This window comes from Fistularia commersonii, chromosome 16, assembly GCF_037954325.1.
Source record: "Fistularia commersonii isolate RoL2024-O1a breed Wild chromosome 16, RoL_Fcom_v1.0, whole genome shotgun sequence".
NCBI classification, from domain to species: Eukaryota; Metazoa; Chordata; class Actinopteri; order Syngnathiformes; family Fistulariidae; genus Fistularia; species Fistularia commersonii.
Window position 1 is genome coordinate 4,099,164 of NC_141299.1, and position 20,900 is coordinate 4,120,063.

A 20,900-nucleotide genomic window follows, 5' to 3' on the forward strand; every position below is an offset into this window, starting at 1 on the left:
GAGAGAGAGTTCCAGTAATTGTACTACAATTCAATTTCTATATTCCTGAGACATCACTGACTATTTTTATCTGAATTGAGTCACAACAGGAGATGAGAAGTACCTTGTAAAGATGAGACAAAACGAAGATGGGTAACGTGTTTTGTGGAGTACTAAATTATACGCGGAGTGGCCCTGAAGATGATTGGATACATTGAATAAGACGCTTTCTGATTGGCTAAAGGTGTCACTATGCCAAGAATTTATTGGCCTACTAAACTGCGCATCCAGTCTCGCTTCTTTGCTCTTCTTTGCTCGCAGTACTATACTATCTTTGGCATATATTACAAGCGTGTAAGCATACATTACATTGGTGAAAAAATGGCAGCTGACGAATAGAGAAAAGTGTTTGGATCTTCACTCGATTTATCCAGAAAAAGGGGAAAACTGTAAGTTTTTTGTTCGGACTAAATCATATTTAGTTCAGGAAGAATGTCAGTCGAAGCCACACTACACGGGTTATGTGTAATGTTAACGTTAACAGAAATTATTCCTGATTATGAGGAAGGCGCTGCTTTCGTAGGTCAACGTTAACGCTAGCCAACCCAGTTATTAGCCAGCATCAGTTACTAGCAAATCAAGCAGTCCCAGTTGTCAACATTGGGCCCAGGCTATTACCTGGAACACTATTACGTTAACGTTACACGTCATACAGAGTCCGGGAGCAAATAAGCAATAAGTACTCTTACAGATGAGATTTTAAGTATCTACTGGAAGTTAATTAAATGTATATTGACCACTAGCTAAGTCAATTTTAGCCGTAAAGCGGAATAGTATCAGCCAACGTTGAGTCAACATTAAGGCTAGATAGCTGATGTGAAGTGACATAACCAGCCAGCTAACAGTTAACACTGATATGCAGAGTTGTATGGAAATAAACTGGAAAGTGGGCAGCGAATTTGTTTGATGTTTGACGACACGGATTTCCAAGTAAGTCACAAGTAATTCTTTGTTGTAACGTTGAATTCAATTGAAAGATTGATTACGTATAAGCATCATTGTGGTGAATCTAAATAGCTATTAAGCCTTAACTTTAATGAGTGGGTTATTACCGTAATCGTCGTTGTTCGATGGAAAGACATAAATCGTGATTTTAGATATATTTTATTTCTAGTCTAATGTAATCGTTTTTAAAACACACACCAAATCGCAATTCTTGCTCTGTAATTTTGAATTATATCATGGGATCTGATATGTTTCAATCGTACTTCAGTCTTGATTCAATATCTGTCTCTCACAAATGACGTATAGCTGTTTCCCCCTGATAAAGAGGGAATGTACATAGGCTTGGGCATATTGTCAGATGAGTTGTTACTGTAAGACAAATCATGTCTGTAGTGGGGGGAAAAACAAACTGACTAATGCAAAGAAAACGTCCGCTTTGTGCTTCAGTATTCATTTGTGAAATACTCGTCGTATTTTGTTATTTTTATTTTTATTTTTATTTTTACTTTCTCTTTCTTTTTTTCTACCACTCAAATCCGATACTAAACGCCAGCAATGTATTTTTTAAATCAAATAGACAGTTGTCCAAAAAAATGTAAATATGTATACTTTATAGATATTTATGTGTTTGTGTGTGTTTGTGTGTGTTCGCGCATGTGTGTGCGTGCGTATGTGTGCGTGTGTCACAACAGTCTGGACACAAATTTACTAGACTGAGTTGAACTTAACTTTTACCTGATCCAGGAAGACGGAAATCCCAAAGAGGGGGTAAACACAATAGGAAATTTTCATTAATTACATACAATAAAATGGAAGAAGGGAAACCCATAATTCAGCACCAGTTTAAATAGTAAATATAAAATAGGTATTACTGAAAACAGCAAACAATAACAAAAAAAATCTAGTCAAGATGCATTAAACTGGGTCAAAAGTCACCCAAAGTGTGAAATGTGCAGGGAGGAATGGTGTTATGAGTCTCTAATGCAATAGTCTAAACTAAGGCCGGAGCATCTTGAAAAATTGCATCAAGGCAATGGCATCCGCCTGTTTTCAAAGTAGATCAAGAGAAAATTTGGATCGATTTGTAATTTAGCTGAAAGAAATGATGTAGCACTTTATCCTGAATTAGTTAGATGATTGCTCATTATGTACGTAAACGTATTAAGTACTGAAAAAATGGATGTGGGATGATTTGGTTAATTATATCAATTAAATGGGTACATTATGCTGTGAAAATTAATAGCATGATGTAAAAAATATTAATTATAATGATATTCCTTTCATTTTGACCCCCTCTTGCCCCCTTTCAGCTGGCCATGTTAACATTGAAGGTGTATTTTATTGAGCATTTGATGATAGTGATCACTTGTTTATACTATTACATGCTTTATTGTTCATAGCCAGTGCATGTTGTTGTTCCAGGGTTCTATCTGTGTATACTGACCACATGAGGAAATTTTCCTCTATATGTTTGTCATCATTTGGCATCTACAAGCACATACAACTAGCCAGCCAGTTTTACTATTTCCTTTACTTCCAACTACCAAGTTGTAGCAATAGTTATATAACAGAACAGGATTCAGATAAAGTATTGTTAAATTATCTGCTTGTTAACACATCAGAAAGAGTCTTCAGAGGAACGAGCAAAGCTAGGTGGCAAAAAACATTATTTCATATAATCTAATCAAAGCAAAATTTGCCTCCCTTGTTTAATTAAAGGCATAACTTGATAGGTTACTGAAGGAAAGTTGCTTTTCTTCTGGATTAGTTTTCAATTAAGAAAAATCACTCTATTACTTTACAGTGGCTTGCAGTAGAATATTTTTGATAGATTGGACCAACAGTATTTTTGGGATTGCAGCTCAGAAAGAAAAAGGGAAAGAGACATTGGAATGTTTCTGGTTTTTGAGTGATCTGGAAAGTGAATTAATAATGCCATATTTAGAAGCCCTTTCTTGGATACAGAATGTATCACAATATGGGAAACAGTTCAGAGATTCACTGACAAGTATTGTCAATGCCAAAATTATATCACAGTTGGATGATATTTCATGGATATATTTGCCCCAATCTACTATCTTGATGTATATGAATTTATATGAATTCTCATCTGCATTAGAATGTCAATTAGTACCAGTGCCTCTTATGGCTATACCATTGTAATGTCATTGTTAATCTAATGGTTATAATGGGGTCAGAGTTTGAGGACCCAACTTTGACCAAAGTTTGGTGTTCTTTGTTGCAAGACACCAGGTGGAAACTACATCAGTACTCATTAAGACAGTTTTCTCTGTTACATGTTATTTAGATTTTGAAGTAGGTGAGATATTTATATTGTACTTATGTAGGTGTAACCTGGTATTTTTTTCCGTCAGCCGCCAGGACTGATGACGAGGTGTATTTAACTGTTGACCTCTTAGACCACTGACTATTAAATGCATTGTACAGAAACTACCCGTATCCCATTTTTTGAAGGTGGGATACACCCTGCACTGGTTGCCAGTCAATCGCAGGTCATACACAAAGACACACAATATTCACTCACTTACTCATTCGTGGCAATTTTCCCAATTTTTTCCAATTAACCTGCTACATGTTTTTGGAATGTGGGTAGGAAACCAGAGAACCTGAAGGAAACTCACACAGACACGGGGAGAACATGCACACTCCACACAGAAAGTCTGTGAAGCCGAGCCACTAACCACTATGCCACTGTGCCGCCAGCTTTTGTTGCAAACTAAATATTTGTATACTTAATGAATGTGTTAACACTTGTTAGATGCAGATGTAGCAGAAATGACTGTTTTTAATGAGTTTCAGTCAGTTTTTCCCTTTTCTCTTTTTCATGTAGCACTAATAACCCTTGTCAAAATGACAAAAGGGAGAACTTTTATCTATTAATTGAATAGATGTCAAAAACCATAATTTCAGTGCTGACATAATTCAGTTTAGGAATATGTTGTATGGCAATATATAACTAATAGAGCTGCAAGGGGGTGTAGCGGTTTAGGCTTCTGGCTGACAGCAAAACAGACCCTGGTTTGATTCCTACAAGGGGGCCTTATGTGTGGAGTTTTCATATTTTCCCCATGTCTTTTTATCCCACAGTCCAAAAACACGCAATAGGTTAATGAAGAAACTAAATTGCCCCCATGTGAATGAGAGACAATAGTTGTATGACTTTAAATGGGGCTCCGTGATCGATAAGTGTCCAGGGAGAACCCTGCCTCAAGCCGAATAATAGCTGGGATAGACTCCAGCATCCTCACAACCTTGTGTGCTGGACAAGTGAAACAAATAATGAATGAATGATTAATATATAACAAATTATAGTAAGGTCATTATGCTGTCATTATGTTGATAGCTATCTTTTAATTCCCTCCCTTACAGTAATGGTTATTTGATATAAAGATAGTTTTTTTGAAAGACACTTCATTACAGTTGAGAGATAGATGAGTGAAACAAGGAGGAAACCTTGAAAACCTAGAAGAACCTTATCATTGATTTTTTTCCTCTTGATGCAGTCCCTCTCATATGTGGATGCATGCACGGACGCATGCATGGAGGCACGGAAGCGCGTGCGCGCACACACACACACACACACACACACACACACACACACTACCACTACTACCACTTTTACTCTCTTGAAATATTTCCACTTTTTAATTTCTTTAAGGACAAAACTACAAAAGGCATCCTGGGCAACATCCTGAACACTGACTGACATCCAAGTGCCACCATGGGAAAAACCCCACTCAAAGGCAAGGAGATTTCATTTAGCCCTGCTTTGGCTTGAAAATATAGCTTTCACTGATTGTATTTTAATTCATTGTTCATTGCTTGTTGGCTTAGTCTTAAAGAAACCAAAAGCAGGCTTATTCTTTGTTATAGATCCTTGGCAGTTCACTCTTTAGTATGGGAAGTCGCCATGCTTAGACCACCTGCCAGTTTAAACATTAGAGGCAGAATTGTAATGTTTATGATTTAAAATTTGTCATAGTAAAAGATGCAAATTCGATGTTACATTGAGAGATAAGATACATGTTTTTTTTTTGTTTATCTGCCTGCTGTTAATGTTCAGAACTGGAATATTGACGTATCTGCATAAAAAAATGTTGAGATGCAACATTGTGTGGATATTTACGTTCTAACATTTGGAAATTGGTCATTTTACAATGTAGCTTTGAAACAACACATCAACATCAGCTGTCATCAGTATTAAAATAAATCGACACTGAACTATGTTGGAGAACTATATTGCAAAGAACTTTCTAGTTGTGCAACAAAGGGATCAGAGACTTGATGTATAAACTATTGATCGTTAAAGCCAGCTGATATTGATCCTTCTGTGAACGGTTAATATCAGAAGACAGAATCATCTGAGTAAGGCATCAGGGAGGCTGTACTGACGTTAGAAGAAAAGACTTTCTGTACTTCTATTATAAGTGCTGGCTCCTTGGGCTATTTTAGTAGAAAAGCCCGTGTGGCCAATCATAGAGAACATCAATAGATATTCAGAGTCTGAGTAACATCTTAATTTTTTCTTTCAAGAAATTAGAGATGAATTTGTCTTAATAGTTAATGATTTAGAAGGATTAATGAATTTAAACATTTTTCATCTTCATATATAGAGCAAAAAGATGGCAGAAAAGAGAAACCAGGAAGAACAGTTCCTTCAGGTACATCTCCAGCAACATCTAAAGGTGAACTTTCTGATGATAATATTTTCTGCATTAAAATGAAAAACATCATCCACGCTTAACTCTGCTGCTTGTAGAGAGGCTGCTTTTAGAAACAGTTGAGTTGTTTGGATCAAGCAGAAGAGTTCTCTGGCATGAATAATGATATTATTATTGTATAAACTGCATTTGTTTATCTGTAACAAAAATGTTTTGCAACATCCTGTAATTAGAATATGTATTGATTGCTCTCTAGAATCGTTCTCCTGGGAAGAATATCTAAAAGAGACATCATCTATCCCGGCTCCACCTAGTTCTTTTCGTCAGGTATCTTCAAGATTCTTTCTGTCTTTACTGCTTTAGACTGAGAGTTGGACACAAGCCGTCCACAATTTCCAATACATGTTTGTTGATAAGTCTCTTTTTTGCAACACGTGTAATGGAATTGTGTGTTTAGTCATTAAACCTAATCAATCTAATGACAATTTGCCATAGAAAATAATTACGTTTGCATTGTCGAGCTTTCATTAAGCCTGAATGTAGGCTGAGATTTTGACAATGTCATTTATTATGTATCTATAAAAAAGGCTGTTGGTTTTTTTTTTTTTTTTTACATTTTCCTCCTTTATTTTATTTCTCTCCTCTGTTGTTTCATTTCTTTTTTTATTTTAGGGGCAGGCTAATCCTTTGGTATTTGTTTCTTGATGTTTCAAAAGTGAAATCCTTTAAACCACACCTAAATCAAAAACAAATGTAACTACAGTTCTGTAAAGAGCCGAAAGCAGTAATTTGTACCTTGAGTTAAAGGTCTGTTCGGAACTGCCAGCACATTAATTGTATAAAAACACACAAAACATGTATGCTGCTGTTTTTTCCCTTGCATACACAAACAGCAAACACACAAATGCCAAATATCACAACACATTTAGCCTTTATGTGCTGGTTTTTGAATTTGTCCTGAGGGTTTTTGAAAAATGATGTACCAGCGGCAGTCGGATTTACAACAACTTCTGTGTTTAGGCCAGAATCCCACCCTCCAATGACTTCAAAGTTGGGATGAAACTAGAAGCCCACGACCCACGCAACTCCACCTCAGTTTGTATCGCCACAGTGATGGGCTTGACCGGGGTTCGTCTGCGCCTCCGTCTGGATGGGAGTGATAACAGTAATGACTTCTGGAGACTGGTAGACTCCTCTGATATCCAGCCTATTGGCACTTGTGAGAAGAATGGGGACATGCTGCAGCCACCTCTGGGTGAGTAAGACTGGTATAGTGGGTCAGAGGTGTATTACGATCGTTGCAGTAAGATAAAGAATGGTCTTCCTGTCCACTAGAGTGTTGCTATTGCTTTGGTAGATTTTGACTGCAGCTTATGTCAAACATATGTCAAATCCATACTGATGTCAATTAGTTCAGGCTCATTTGTGGAAGTTAAGAGGGATATCTACGAAATGCGGATGTCTACATTTTTGTACTCACATTAGTCAAAGAATTTAAAACCCTGGATGCTATAGGATGAGGAACAATGCTTGAAAATTGGGCAAGAGTTGCCGTTGAGTCTCTATTCAATATCATCATCATCTGGTTTTTAGTTTTTGATCCATCAAGTCAATCAACAACTTTACCTGAGTGTGAAAAGAATGATTCAATTTCAACATAATGGTATTTAATAATTTACCAAACAGGGCATTAAAGTAAGCCAGAGGTAAACTAAAAATACTTAGTACGTACTAGGTACCACAGATTTGTAGTGCATATAGATACGTAAATTATTTGTATCTGACAAATGATTTTCTATCCCTAAGCAGAGCTCCAGATATCTAATGATACTGAAAAGGGGGGATCTTAATGTCTGTATGTTTTTTTTTCCACACAGCCTTGCTGTGACTTCAAGTATGAGGTAGTTTTTAATGTTTCAATGTTTTCCAGGTTTTCGGATGAATGCCTCGTCTTGGCCCATGTTTCTGCTACGAACATTGAATGGCGCAGAGATGGCCCCGTCATCTGCCTTTAAAAAGGTCCATTTACTATTTCAGTCTTTATTTTCCCCCACCAAAAGTCCATTGTTTTGTTTTGTTTCTTGGGTAAAGGCTGTACAAAATATTTTTTTTGCAATGAGGATACGCATCTACCCTCAGGAACCTCTGAGGCCATCCCAGAACAGCTTTAAGCCAGGCATGAAGCTGGAGGCTGTGGACAAAAAGAACCCGTACCTTATCTGCCCTGCCACCATCGGAGAAGTCAAGGGGGATGAAGTTTTCATTATGTTTGATGGATGGCGTGGTGCCTTTGATTACTGGTGCAAGTACGACTCCAGGGATATCTTTCCTGTAGGCTGGTGCTCCCTCACCAAGCACAGCCTGCAGCCACCAGGCAACAGTGGTAAGTGTCCCTTGCAGAAGGCAGCAAATATCAGTGAGCTTTGACATGGATGCCATTGTTTGTTATCTTTCCGAATCTCAAAGTGTTGGTTTTGCTATGGAAAGTGAGTGTTCTGTGGGAGCACATGTTTAAGGACTTGGTGTGGGTTTTCCCAATATCACCCCCTCATGTGTGAGAAGTGTGCTTTTTTTCACAGAATTTTCAACCCCCCCCCAATATACGGCAATGTAACTATTGAAACCCACTATGTAGAAAATTGATAATGATATCTTTTATGTAAATTCTGAAGTAACTGCTGAGACCTGAGAGCCACTTTGGTTTCTCAAGCACATTCGAGAGGAAGGTGTCCGGGCTCTTTAGTTGGCTGCAATCTGCAGCCTCACCACTAGATGCCACTTGGCCCTCAATACTCATTCTTTCTATAGTCAAAGAAGACATATGGTGCATTGAACGGGGAACTCTGCTGAGTGTTTCTTTGTTGGCTTGTGGGATAAAAGGGTTAGAATTACAGGAGGAGGGGTGAAGTGTGTGATTAATGTTCCTCAAGGTATACTTGTGTACGAGGGAAAATTGTCTACACAGAAACCGCTCAGGCTTGTCTGTCACCATGTCTCTGACTTCAGATATGGAGTATATTTACAATACATGGCAATGGATGGAGAAATAATACACATATATGTGGCTAAACCCTCTTACATTACGTACTAGTACTTGGCCAAGCGGGAGCATTAATATAACACTTCCAATGCTAGAGCACTGCTGGGGGGGTTAATTCCACTCCATCCTTGAAGCTTGTACCTCTGCTTATCTGTCAGTATCGGTTGCAGTTTGGAGAGTCTCCCTGATCTCATGAAGGACTTGTCTCTGTATTTGCAAGTTTTGTGAGGATGTGGTTAGAATTTAACACAACAGAGAAATAGTATATGTCTTTTGAAAGATCAATTGCGGATAATATAAGACAGATTTTGAGCTTTACTATCAGGATACATCATGTCTTGCGCCTTAAAGTTGCACTATGGCTGAAATATAGCCACATACTTGTTGAATGACAGAAATTGTAGCTTGACCTTTCAATGATGGGATTGTGTAAACCCAGACACCAGTTCTTTGCTTTGACTGTAATCTCAACCTGAGGCTGTGACACACTGCGCCGAGTGGCTTCGTTTCCCGAACAAAGCCCAGCAAGATGTTTTTTCACTATCCTCTACCTAATTGTTTTCTGTGAAACCAGGACTTGACTGGTCATTAGTGAAGTCTTATATAATTTTAATTACGTCTGTGTTTTTCTTTTTAACACAGAAGCCATAAAAGACTCATTTAAGTTTACTGCAGCCTATATCACCACCATATCCAGAGCACAGCTGACACTGGATTAATGAAATGGGAAATTCCCATATGGATAAATTAAGTAGTAATGTACTTATATATAAATGTTGCCATATTAAAGCAAATTGGATTTGGATGTTTAAACCAAAAAAAATCAGCGATCTGTTTGCTGCCTGCTGTGTGTAAATTTAAAACATTGAATTGGCAATTTTACATACTGTACATTTTTTTGCTAAAATATAGACTGATAGGACACCAATGTGGTGCAGTGGTTTTAGCTTCCAGCTCACAGCAAGATGGACCTTGGTTTGATTCCAGCAGGGGGCCTCTCTGTGTGGAGTTTGCATGTCATCCGCATGGCTGTGTGGCTTTCGTACGGGTTCTCTGGTTTCCTTCCACAGTCCAAAAACATTGATGTTGTCAAGCCTATCCCACTATTGACTGGGATAGGCTCTACTACCCCCTCTCCACCCAGCCCGTCGGTGACCCTGAGTGCAGGATAAGCAGTATGGATAGTGAATGAATGTATACTGATAATGATGTATTGTGAAATGCATGCACCAGGCTAATAAATCGTTCAACTGATCCGTGTGACTGGATCTACTTTCAACTTCTTGTTAGTAGGATTTTTTTCTGGATTTCTTGTTGCAGAACCCACTTTATCTAAACAACTTATTATTTAATGCATTACAGTCAACCTGCCAAAGAGCCTGCCAGTGATCTCTGCATCACCTTCCAAGCCCAGCAGGCGGTCCATACATGCCCCCTACAGGCTGCCCAACCCTCTGCCCCAGCTGCCTGTCAGGAAGGGTGTACGCGGTCGCAGGCCTAAAAGTGAGACCATTGCTCTACTCAAAGCTGTGGCAGAAGCTGCTGCTGCGCAAAATGGAGCTGAACCCGAAAATACTCCGCTTGCACTGCAGCCACACAAAAAGAGAGGCCCTAAACCAGGGAGCAGGGTGAGATGCCACAGGTCTCCCGTAAGATCCCATGTATTTCTTGAACTCCCACTGACATATATTGCCCTTTCAGAAGAAGCCCAAGATTCTCCAGACCGCATCACATCTGCCCAGCATCCAGGTGCCACAAGAAAGCCTCGCCAGCCTCAACTCAGTGGTATCTACAGGTAATGATTCTAGTCCTTTCCAAAGTAAAGCTGTCTTGATGATACCTAACGTGTTCACTTATTTCCTTCTTGTGTCCTTCTAGTTTGTGTTTATGTGAATAAACATGGAAACTGTGGACTGCATTTGGACAGGAAGCAGATGCAGCATCTGCCAGACCACTTTGGCCCAGGGCCAGTCAATGCTGTGCTCCAGCAGGTGGTCCAGTCCTGTATAGACTGTGCATACCAGCCAAAAGTCCTGCTCAGCGCTCTGCAGACTCATTCAGGAGGGGGCGAGGTTGTCAGAGGTAATGCAGAGAAAATGAATGGCTGTATTCTATACGCTAAAATCAGACTTTTGTTTGAAAGATTGGCCATTTTGAGGCTAATGTTTGAAACATGTTGTGTGTCATCCCAGTGAGAACAGATGGTGGGGTTCGTGTAGTCAAACTCCCATCAGCCTCCAGTGCTTCCTTCGTGCTGCGGTTCCTAGAAATGATGTGCCGTCACCTGCAATGTGACAACTTATTCAGCAGCCAACCATTCAGCCACCACACAGCATATGACCGGAGCAAGTCAGGTAAACTTCTAGCCATCAGCACAAAAGAGTAGTTTTTTGGCAAAGCCAACAAATAATCCTCGAAACTGCCTGATTTTGAATGGGAAAGATGTAAAATAAAACAATCAAATGTCAATAGATTATGGGTAAACAGGCTAATTCTTCTTGGTATATTGGGTAAATAGCACTATCATCAAAGGTATTGAAGGTGTCAAAGACGTAAGACTTTGTATGCTAAACATATACATACATACATACATACATACATACATACAGTACATACACACACACACACACACACACACACAAACAGTAACCTTGTTTCATGGAAGTAGTATTTATTATATAGATGCAATGGATAACAAGCTTTACATGAATATAGATTTGAAATCCATGTAACGCTTGTTATCCATCAGGTCACTTTGACAAGCTGCTTCTGCTGCTGCTGACTAAACTAGTCATAAACATGTCTTCCTTTCCTTCCAATCTTCCTTCCAGTCCAGTTCAATATAACCAGATAGGGTTTGTTTTTGTTTTTTTTGTCTTGGCTTAAAGCGCCAAAGGGCATCATTACATTCTTTGAACCACCACCCCCCAAAAAAAACAGATGAAAAAAATGGTAATATAAGGTAAAGCGCTGCCTTTATTAATAAAAATGTCATATTGACTTATTGGGGTCTACTTGAGTCGAGAGGAAATGATGCCTCATAAAGCAGCTTACAGTAAATTGTGTTACAAAGTTATGAACTTCTCCTCAATTGGTTGTCATGAGGGTTGCGTTTTCGGTGAAGCATATTTCCATAACAGTATATATGGCAATTTAATCTGTAAAATTATCTTTATTTTTTTTCTGTCCTGTGGAGGTAATTCCCTTAGCTTGATTTGAACTCATTGTTGCAGTGAAAGAAGAAGCACTGGATGCTCCCTCACTGGGTCGTGGCAGCAAACGAAGTCTCTCCAGCATCTCTCCCTCATATGCTGCCCCTCTGTCACCCAAACATTTACGCACTGAAGCCCACCCATCAGAAGGTACAGCTCACCTTTTCACTTTATTTGAACTTTAGATAAATAAGGACTAAAATTGCTTCCAAGATCCCGTCTCATGGATCAGTCAGGAGCATTCTTAATGCTATATGCTTTGTCTGATTGTTGGTATTTTACAGGGATGTTATAAAATTTCATTATTTGTGTCTTTCGCATTTATATTTACAACCCTGAAATGAATGCATTAATTTATCCTCCAGCTGTCAAGCAGCCTGTCTGTAGCCTATGTAAGATAGAAACTTTGTATTTTACCTACTTTGTTCTTTGAAAGGTAAATTGATGAAATGTGTTTGTATGCCTTTTCTTACCATATACGGTGTAGTTCTGCATTATATTTAGCAAAAAATATCACAACGGTGATCTCTCTCAAACACACCCACAAACGCAGACAGATGCGCACACACAATAAATGTACTGCCGTGCTCTTTGAACAGAACAGCACAAACCAAAACAAATGATTTCACTAACCAGAAGACTGTCTGCTCAATTGGGACCATGTTATGAATAGTATTTTTTAAACTCAGTTAATCATGTTGAAATATACCACATGGCTAATGTCTTCTTTTTTCAATTTAAATATTTACCGGCCAAATTTTAGCATCCGGCAACGACACCTGTGCATCAAAATTAAAGTCAACAGATTGTTCATGCCATTATTCATTGTATCTCCAGCAGAGACTCTGCCCCATGAGGAGAACAGCCTTATGAAGGAGCAACGCTATATGGACTCCGCCTCCAACTCCATGACCCCCCGATCCCAGACAGTGCGGAGTTCGTCAGAGTACCACTCCCAGGCCAGCAGCCTCTGCCATCCTGCCAGCGGCACACCCGTGCGCCGAATTTCCTCCAACCCTGCCGAGCTCAGCTCCGCGCAGCCGCTCCGACGAGCCGAAGGTATGGTGAGAATTAGCGGAAGTAGGTCAGGACCAGTTGGCACTGGATGTTAAGATACACACTTGTCTTCAAGTGAAAATTCTCTGAAAAGACCCTGCAAAGAAATACTGTTTGAACATCCTGCACTGTTTGGTGGTTTTAACATTGAGGTGAAGTGATGCAAAAGCCACAAGTCATTTCACAAAAAGGATTTAGGGACAAAACTTGTACCGCCAGTGAGATCTTTTATTGCAAGGAAAAATTATTTTGTGACCAAATATTTAGTCCAAATATTTCCGATCAGAATCACAGGGTTGAAAGAGGAGAGAGAGAGAGAGAGTGTATATTGATAGAACAATGTAGATCCAGGCAGGAGGACAAAAAAAAAAGACCAAAGTTGAGATTTTTGGATCTGGTGAAGGGGGAACATGCAGAGGACGAGGCAAGATGGAAAACAGTCTGCTGTGGCGACCCTAATTAGAGAGAAGCCGATAGAAGAAAAGGATTTCCTTTTCCTTATGGATGTAAAGGTTGGCAATTACAAAGAGAATACTTTGGGAATTGGGGCGCACAGTGGCTCGGCTCTTAGTGCTTCCGCCACAGAGAAAAGTCTGTGGTTCAGTTCCAACAGGGGGCCTTTCTGAGTGGAGTTCTCCCCTTCGTCTGTGTGGGTTTCCTCCTACGGTCCAAAAACAGCAATAGGATACCGGGAGACCCTAAATTGCCCAGATGTGTAAATGATAGAGTGAATGGTTATAAGTCTCTATATGTGGCCCTGTGATTAACACGAGTCCAGGATGGACCCGCCTCTCAACAAATGACAACTGGGATAGGCTTCAGCCCCCTGACGACCCTAAGTACAGGATAAGTTGTGTAAATGATAAATGAATGAATACTTTGCGAATACAAAAGCTTTTTCCTACTGTTGAAGTCTCATGGGAGCGAGGTTGCTGAATGATGTGAAACATTCATCGCAGTCTTGGTTTGGTGATTTCAATTTCATTTTTATGCGTGAAACTGGTAAAAACAAAAATTGATTTAAAGTTAGAATAAAACACATTTTAATTAAAAAATGATGCAGACTTACTACAGCTTAACTCCAAATGCAGTAAACAGTAAGTTGGTTTGGTGACTTTGCCTGCAGCCAGCTCCACCACTGGCCCAGAGGCTGCAGCATCAGATCGCCAGGGTCTTCCCAGTAAAACCCCTTCGTCCTGGTCCATTGAAGAGGTGATGCAGTTTGTGAGGGATGCGGACCCAACAGCACTGGCTCCACATGCTGATCTTTTCAGAAAACATGTAAGTTTACTACATTTATTAATCAGTAACTCTTAAGGTAACCAGGTAACTAGCTTGAGAATCTCTGGTCTAACCCTCCCTCCAACGCTCTGCTGGCCACTTGAAACAATCTTTTTTAAAGACCATCATCTTGTCTCAAGCCTCTTCTATGCATGCAAACGTTTAAACGTGTCCTTCATCATCCCATTTCGTTTTTTGTGAAGTCGTTCTTGATTTTCCGTTCGAGGGTCCGCCGAGGCGTCTCCAGACTAACTTGCCTGGAGGTGTGGGAGCCCTGGATTAACTCTGGCTCCTGTTTGTCTCCCTCAACATGTTTGCTTTACATAATGGATCCTATTTTGTGTTTCCACAGGAAATTGATGGAAAAGCCCTCATGCTGCTGCGGAGCGACATGATAATGAAGTACATGGGTCTAAAGCTGGGGCCGGCGCTGAAGCTCTGCCACCACATAGAGCGACTGAAACAGGTCAAACCGTGAGCAGAGCTTGAAGGTCCGCCTCTGCCGACCCACAGCAATAAGCACTGAGTGTTCCAGTGTTTGATGCCGCATGACTCACAAGGGTGCGGGCAGGGGCCCCCGGGATCCACCAGACTCCACCTGCTGGTAGATGTTACAACTGGCCCGTGACTTGTAGAGCGGAGATGTGTGCTGTGCAGTGCCGACACGTTACCTCATCCCGTCATCAGTGAACAAAACGCTGGTCAAGTCGAAACAGACTTAATGAAATCCCAAAGGAATAGAATCCCTGTAGTGTTTACATTGCATAGCACACGTGCACACGTGGACACATTTTTTACGGAGATGAAATCTTTTGATCCAGGTTTTGGATCCCCAAAGATGGAGAATGTTTCTTCTTATAATGTTTGTATGACTGTTGTATTTCCATTTAATAAGGAAGGGTCGGTAAGCTAAAAAGATGACCCCCCCTCTCTCCCCCCCATGCCCTGTAGGAGAGTACGGACACTCTCATCTGTAAAGCTGTCTTCACTTCTTGTTTATTCACGTTTGCCTCCAGTATGGCTCTTATCTGCCTGCCCGAAGAATGTCTACCAGTGCATTCCATCTTTGTCGCACCTCCCCACCCCCACCCACCATTGTCTCAGTTACAAATGCTTCATCAATAAGACATCATAGGGCTGGGTGATACAGAAAAAAAAAAATGATAATCAGAGGCCAGTGTTTATAATTTCATATCAGTATCTGCCACTATGACATGCCTGAAACACATAAAGTTATACTGAGCGAGTCCAGAGCCAAATCAGAAGTTGTTCGTATTTAAATGCTCGCAAAAAAACATAGTGTTAATTATCTGTCCTTATAAATATTTCATTTTGATACTTGTACATTTAAAAAAAAAATCTGCCTATATCACAGTCATTTCTTGCAGTTGTCTAATCATTTCTGAATTTTTATATTATTCTGTGTGGACATAATGTAAATGATTGGTAATTAATTTGTAGGCAATTATATCTAGATTTCCATGTTAATCTGTGCTCATTCTTCACATAATTTCTTTCCGATTTTTCAGTCATTTGAAACCTTTTTTAGACGCAGTCATTTTTGTCTAGTTTTTTAGTTAGACAGTCACACTGATGTTTAGTTCGATTTCAGTTATTATATCGGTCATTTCCCTTTTGCTGGTTTCTCAAAAAGATGGCTCAGTTCCAATGTTCCTGTGGCATTTTCCACCAACGATTTATAAAATGATCTGCATGTAGACAGTGACAGAAAGTACTTCTATCATTCGTTCAGTCGTTCATTATCTATCCTGTTTATCCTGCAGACAGGGTTGTTGGGAGCCTATCCCGGCTGTTTTTGGGTGAGAGGCGGGGTTCACCCCGCACTCCTGTCAATCACAGGGCCACATAAAGAGATTTAAAACCATTCCCCCTGTCATTCATATGTCTGGGCAATTTAGGGTCTCCAATTAACCCACTGCATGTTTTTGAACTGTGGGAGGAAACCCACATAGATGTGGGAAAACACCCAAATTTTTAAAAGAAAATCCGAGAATTTTAGATGATATTTCATTCATATCGATATATTGCCCAGCCCTAAGGAATCATTTTTGTTTTCTCGCAAGACATGCGGACACCACAGTGGCCTCCTGCTGCTCTCTCTAAGCACGGTGTGGAAACGTTTGCATCTCCATTTCAGATCAACGCACAGATCGTTCAGGAAGCACGAACGAGACATTTCTAAGGGCTTTCTTTGAGTTTCCATGTAATATTTGTATCAGTCAGTTTGGGTCTGCCTGCGACCTCGGTGTCAACACTTTTGACCGTTACAATCACTGTTAGCAATGAAAACAGATATGTACAGTTTTATGGGTTTAACCATGAATAGCGAGAGAATGTACATTTTGTATAAACTTAATATTTTAAGGAAACCATGTGTTAGAAATGTGAAGCGGAGATGTGGTTCTTTCATTCTGCTTTCGATACTTAATAATGCATCGCTTTTTAGTTCCGATACTCCCAGTAATAGACTGCCTTGCTTTTACCTATGACATTTCTCAGGTTTCTGTGGTCTTTGTTAGTACAAGCTTTTGTAGCAAACTCTTTATTATATACTTAACAGAATTTTCCTGTTATTCTCTTCCTGATTTTAAAAATGACTTGTGCCATAAGATAATTCAGCGCAGGATCGGAGTTTCTGTCGACTTCCCGCATCTTCTCGAGTACTTGAAACTTTTGTGTCACAAAAAGTCCCATGTCTTTTCTGTCACGCCAGATAAACAACGTGTGTTTATGTTGTGTATTTTCCTCGTCTTTTTTTTTTTTTTTTTTTTACATAAACATGCCACATCAAAAGGACATGTATGTGTTGTTAGTGTTCATTACACATTTCTACTTTCACATCAGATTTTTCAGTTCAGAAAGTTTCCTTTTAATTCTTGTATAATTACCTCTGCACTTATGAAATAACGTCAGAGTAAAACACATTTTAAGAAAACATGATTAAGAAGGAAAGCAATCTAAAATTGTCTTGCCAAATATCCTTGAAATTAGTTTGGGCCAAAAGAATTGCCAAGTAATGCTGGAATCGTGATTGGAGATCAAGTTACTAAAAGTTCTAAATCACCAATACCCTTTTAAATATGAAAGAAGTAATTGCTTGTAACCAACTCTCAATTTGCACTAAACACTATTTCACTTTGTGTTTGTGTGAATACCTGTGGTTGTCTGTGTCTGTGTGTGTGCGGATGCGTGTGTGCATGCGCACTCTGAGACTTTTTGTCAAGTAAGAGCAGACCTTGTTCTCATTGGACATAAAAGTGTCAGAGGCCTAAACAGGAATTCAAATGGTATTTTGTTGAACATTGTACTAACAGTTAATGTACTTGACATGGTGAAAATACTTGGGGAAACAAAAGGAAAACTTCTCTTTGATTGTATATAGGTTTTATCAGGATGAAAGAGACTATTGTCAAAGAAAAAATGCAAGAGAGACAACTGTTAATGGTGGGATTTTAGTTCACTTCCATAAAAAAAGCTCATTAACTGTACAGCTAAACAAACAGCAGTTTCTTCAATGATATCTTTATTTAAACAACAGATTTCAGAAGCAAAAAATGCTTTATATGACCGACAGTTACAAAGGAAGCATGTTCTTAATATCAAGCCACGTCATTAATTATATATACAAACTGTATAAATACCACTTGTACAAAGAATAAATTAGCCAATTTGTTTAGTTCAGACAACTTCACCGTGGGAACAAAGAGAAGAGCTCTCTGTTGATGGACTGCAGACAAACACCAATATAAATAAAGCAGCTTTCCTCCTCTGCACGTCCAGTCTGCATCTGGCTGTTAGTTCTTGGCCTGTAAATCAAGCATTTCATAACGGCAGTAATCACACAAGGGCAACATGTAGGTAGGTAGGAGACCCTGTTTTCAACTAAACTATGACAAAGTGCACTCCAGAAGATAAATACACACACACACACACACACACACACACACACCCACACACACACACATACGATACTCCCACATACTCACTGTGATCATGGGTGCAAAAAGGCTTCACAAGAAAAGAAACAAAACCAAAACACCAAAACCACTTGGGAGACAAACTGGTGAGGGGAGAGAGTGTGTGTCTGCCCATCTGCACACTGCAGTTTCAGGGACGCTGCAAATTTTGGTCATCACAATGCAACTTGTTGTACCAGAGTTTTATACCTAAATACTCAATCTAAGTAGTAATTGTTTGGAATAAATACTTCAAAATTAAGTGTAACGACAGAAAAACTGTATAGCAGAATAACTTTAGCAAAAGCAGTGGAGCTATTTCATTGGTCAATATCTTTTTCAGATATTTCTGATAAACTGACATCTACAGCTGGTTGTTACAAACTTTGGAGAACTGTTGTGTTGAAATTGGCTCTCATAAAGCAACATTTGAACGGAGCTCTAGTGTCATTGGAATCAGTTATTTATACTCAGTGACACAGTGAAAGGGATCTTTTGAATAATGTACACTCAAACCTTTTTTACCCTTAAGGAATTCTCTGCTGAGAGTACTTATATTCTTAATAAATCAAAGCTCCATGCAGTTAATCAATACTGTAATTTTTCTTGCACATATCTGTATCAGCCGTAAAATCAGTCAGGTTCTGGATGAAACCTTAACAGCTATAAACACTGGCTAGTGTTTGCGACAGAGAGTTTGGGTTTAATGAGACTTTTACATGATAAGTAGATGAGAATAAAGTAGCAATTAAAAATGAAACTTGTTTGTTTATATGTTGCATGCCTGAACTGCAGCCTGTGGGTCCACACACACATGGCACTAGAGGAGTGAGGGGTGGAGAACAAACACTACTAATACTGATTCTAATAACAGTATAATAACACACAAAACAAATATACCCACAGTATTTTCTCTCACCGAAGAAAGCGTTTCTTCTTTTAACGGGCTGCCAGCCTCTCCCCCCAGCCCTAAACACTCCCCACCCCTAGTACATTGATTTATCTGTGGAATTGCACATCCTCACTTTCCACTAGATTAACTGGTATTTTAATGGAAACAGCAAGGTGTCTCGCTCTTGCTGTTGGCTGTTTCCTCTCGTTTTGAATGTTGAAGCGGAGCTTGAATTAAAACAGCTCTTTCCTTTCCTGGTATTTGGACAAACGGATACAGTAGAAAGCCCTGTTTCAATATGAAGACAATTAAGACCGTCTCATTTTTCATTGTTGATAAAATAAATATGAGTATTTTGTTGCAGGCCTACCGCCGTTGCCAACAATCATTTCGATGAAATTGCATCTCTGGCCTTGCTAAATCATTATTAACCTGTCATGCTTCACGTCCACCAATCAAAAAGTGAGCTGCTGATGACTACAGTAATTTCCAGGGATGGGACACAGTCTAACAGTTACGTCCAGAGGTCATGTCCAGAGGAACCTCAACTATCAGGTCTTAAGTGCATTTAAATGATTTTTTAAAGCCTGAGGCCTTTTTATTTCATTTTTTCCAATCTGAATAGGGATGAAAATGATTGAAGTTGGTTCAATATTGAGTAAAAACACTAGAAATGACTGTACTGTGGCGAATGCCTGTCTAAGTAAAAGTGCTAATAGGCTCGGATTGTTATACAAACACGGTCTAGGCTACAGTCTCACAGCAGGGGAAAAATGGTCCAGATCGGATCTGATTTTTGTCTGAACAGCAGAAGCAACTGCCCATCAGCATGACAAGTGTCAATCACTGCATCGTCTGGTTATTCAGAGTGATGTCACAACCCGGTTCTGTTAAGAGTGTGAGGATGGTATGGGCGTGAATGCCAATAAAAAGTAAAGACTATCAACCTGAAAGATTCAAAAATCTCCACAAGGCCAAATGTTAAAACCGTAATCTCAGTTCAAGCTCTTGAGATCGTTCATGTACAAGGTGCGGCTGGCCAAACCCACCTTTGGTCAATCATTCATGATTTCCGTCAATTAATTCCTCTGTTGCCTTAAAAATTGGCTTTTGGCTTTGTGTTTATAATAACCAAAGTTTCATACTAAGACCTGCTTGAGGCACCTGGCTCTGGAATGGCATTTATTAACTCAGAAATAGAAGAGCAGCAGTTTAAGCGCTTCTGTTAACAGACAGAGAAGCAAAAAAAAAAAAAAAAAAGGGCTGTCACCAAAGTGTCAGTTAAATAGCCTTGGGCTAAAACTGTGTAGACATGAAAACATGAAATGAATAACGCATCGGTGGTGGGATCGCCTCGGTGATCATGCTATTGTTGCAACCTATTGCATTGGAATTGGATACTACTACACTATAGAGCTTTGAGTGTCACGTTGGGAAGGTAGTTCAATATTCAGGAGGATATCCATAAGTGAACCCACACCAGGGAAAGTGTTAACAAAAAAGAAGAGAGAAAAGCTGTTCCCGGACCAACCGTTGTTTGTTTTTCCATCTTGTAGGCAGACGATTACAGCTTTGGCATTATATCGATCCGTTCACTGTTAATAAATACTTGACTGGGGCCGAGTTTTCCAGAGGCGAATTGTCTACAAACTGTGGTGCTGCGTTACAGCACTGCTGCAAGTGGCTTGTCTGGAAAGTAGTTCAGGTTAAATGGTTTCTTAAATGACAATATCGGGTAATTTCACATTATCATGCCCAAACTGGTGGATAAGCGAG

The 20,900-nt window shown here is 39.5% G+C and overlaps 1 protein-coding gene across 2 annotated transcripts; it reads left to right on the forward strand.

The window, feature by feature from the left end:
- Window positions 1–288: 288 nt before the first annotated feature.
- Window positions 289–17,016, forward strand: LOC147225595 (sex comb on midleg-like protein 2). 2 transcript variants are annotated; one of them, XM_086161672.1, is made up of 15 exons: window positions 289–428; window positions 4,664–4,748; window positions 5,619–5,690; window positions 5,923–5,993; window positions 6,687–6,921; window positions 7,597–7,685; window positions 7,806–8,049; window positions 10,069–10,334; window positions 10,408–10,501; window positions 10,585–10,788; window positions 10,899–11,060; window positions 11,940–12,068; window positions 12,756–12,977; window positions 14,101–14,255; window positions 14,608–17,016. In XM_086161672.1, the coding sequence occupies exons 2-15, from the start codon at window positions 4,727–4,729 to the stop codon at window positions 14,731–14,733; spliced, it is 2,091 nt and encodes a 696-aa protein (XP_086017798.1). In that variant the 5' UTR covers window positions 289–428; window positions 4,664–4,726; the 3' UTR covers window positions 14,734–17,016. The 2 variants fall into 2 exon arrangements, with proteins under 2 accessions (XP_086017798.1, XP_086017799.1); XM_086161673.1 differs by having other exon boundaries at window positions 12,759–12,977.
- Window positions 17,017–20,900: the final 3,884 nt, after the last annotated feature.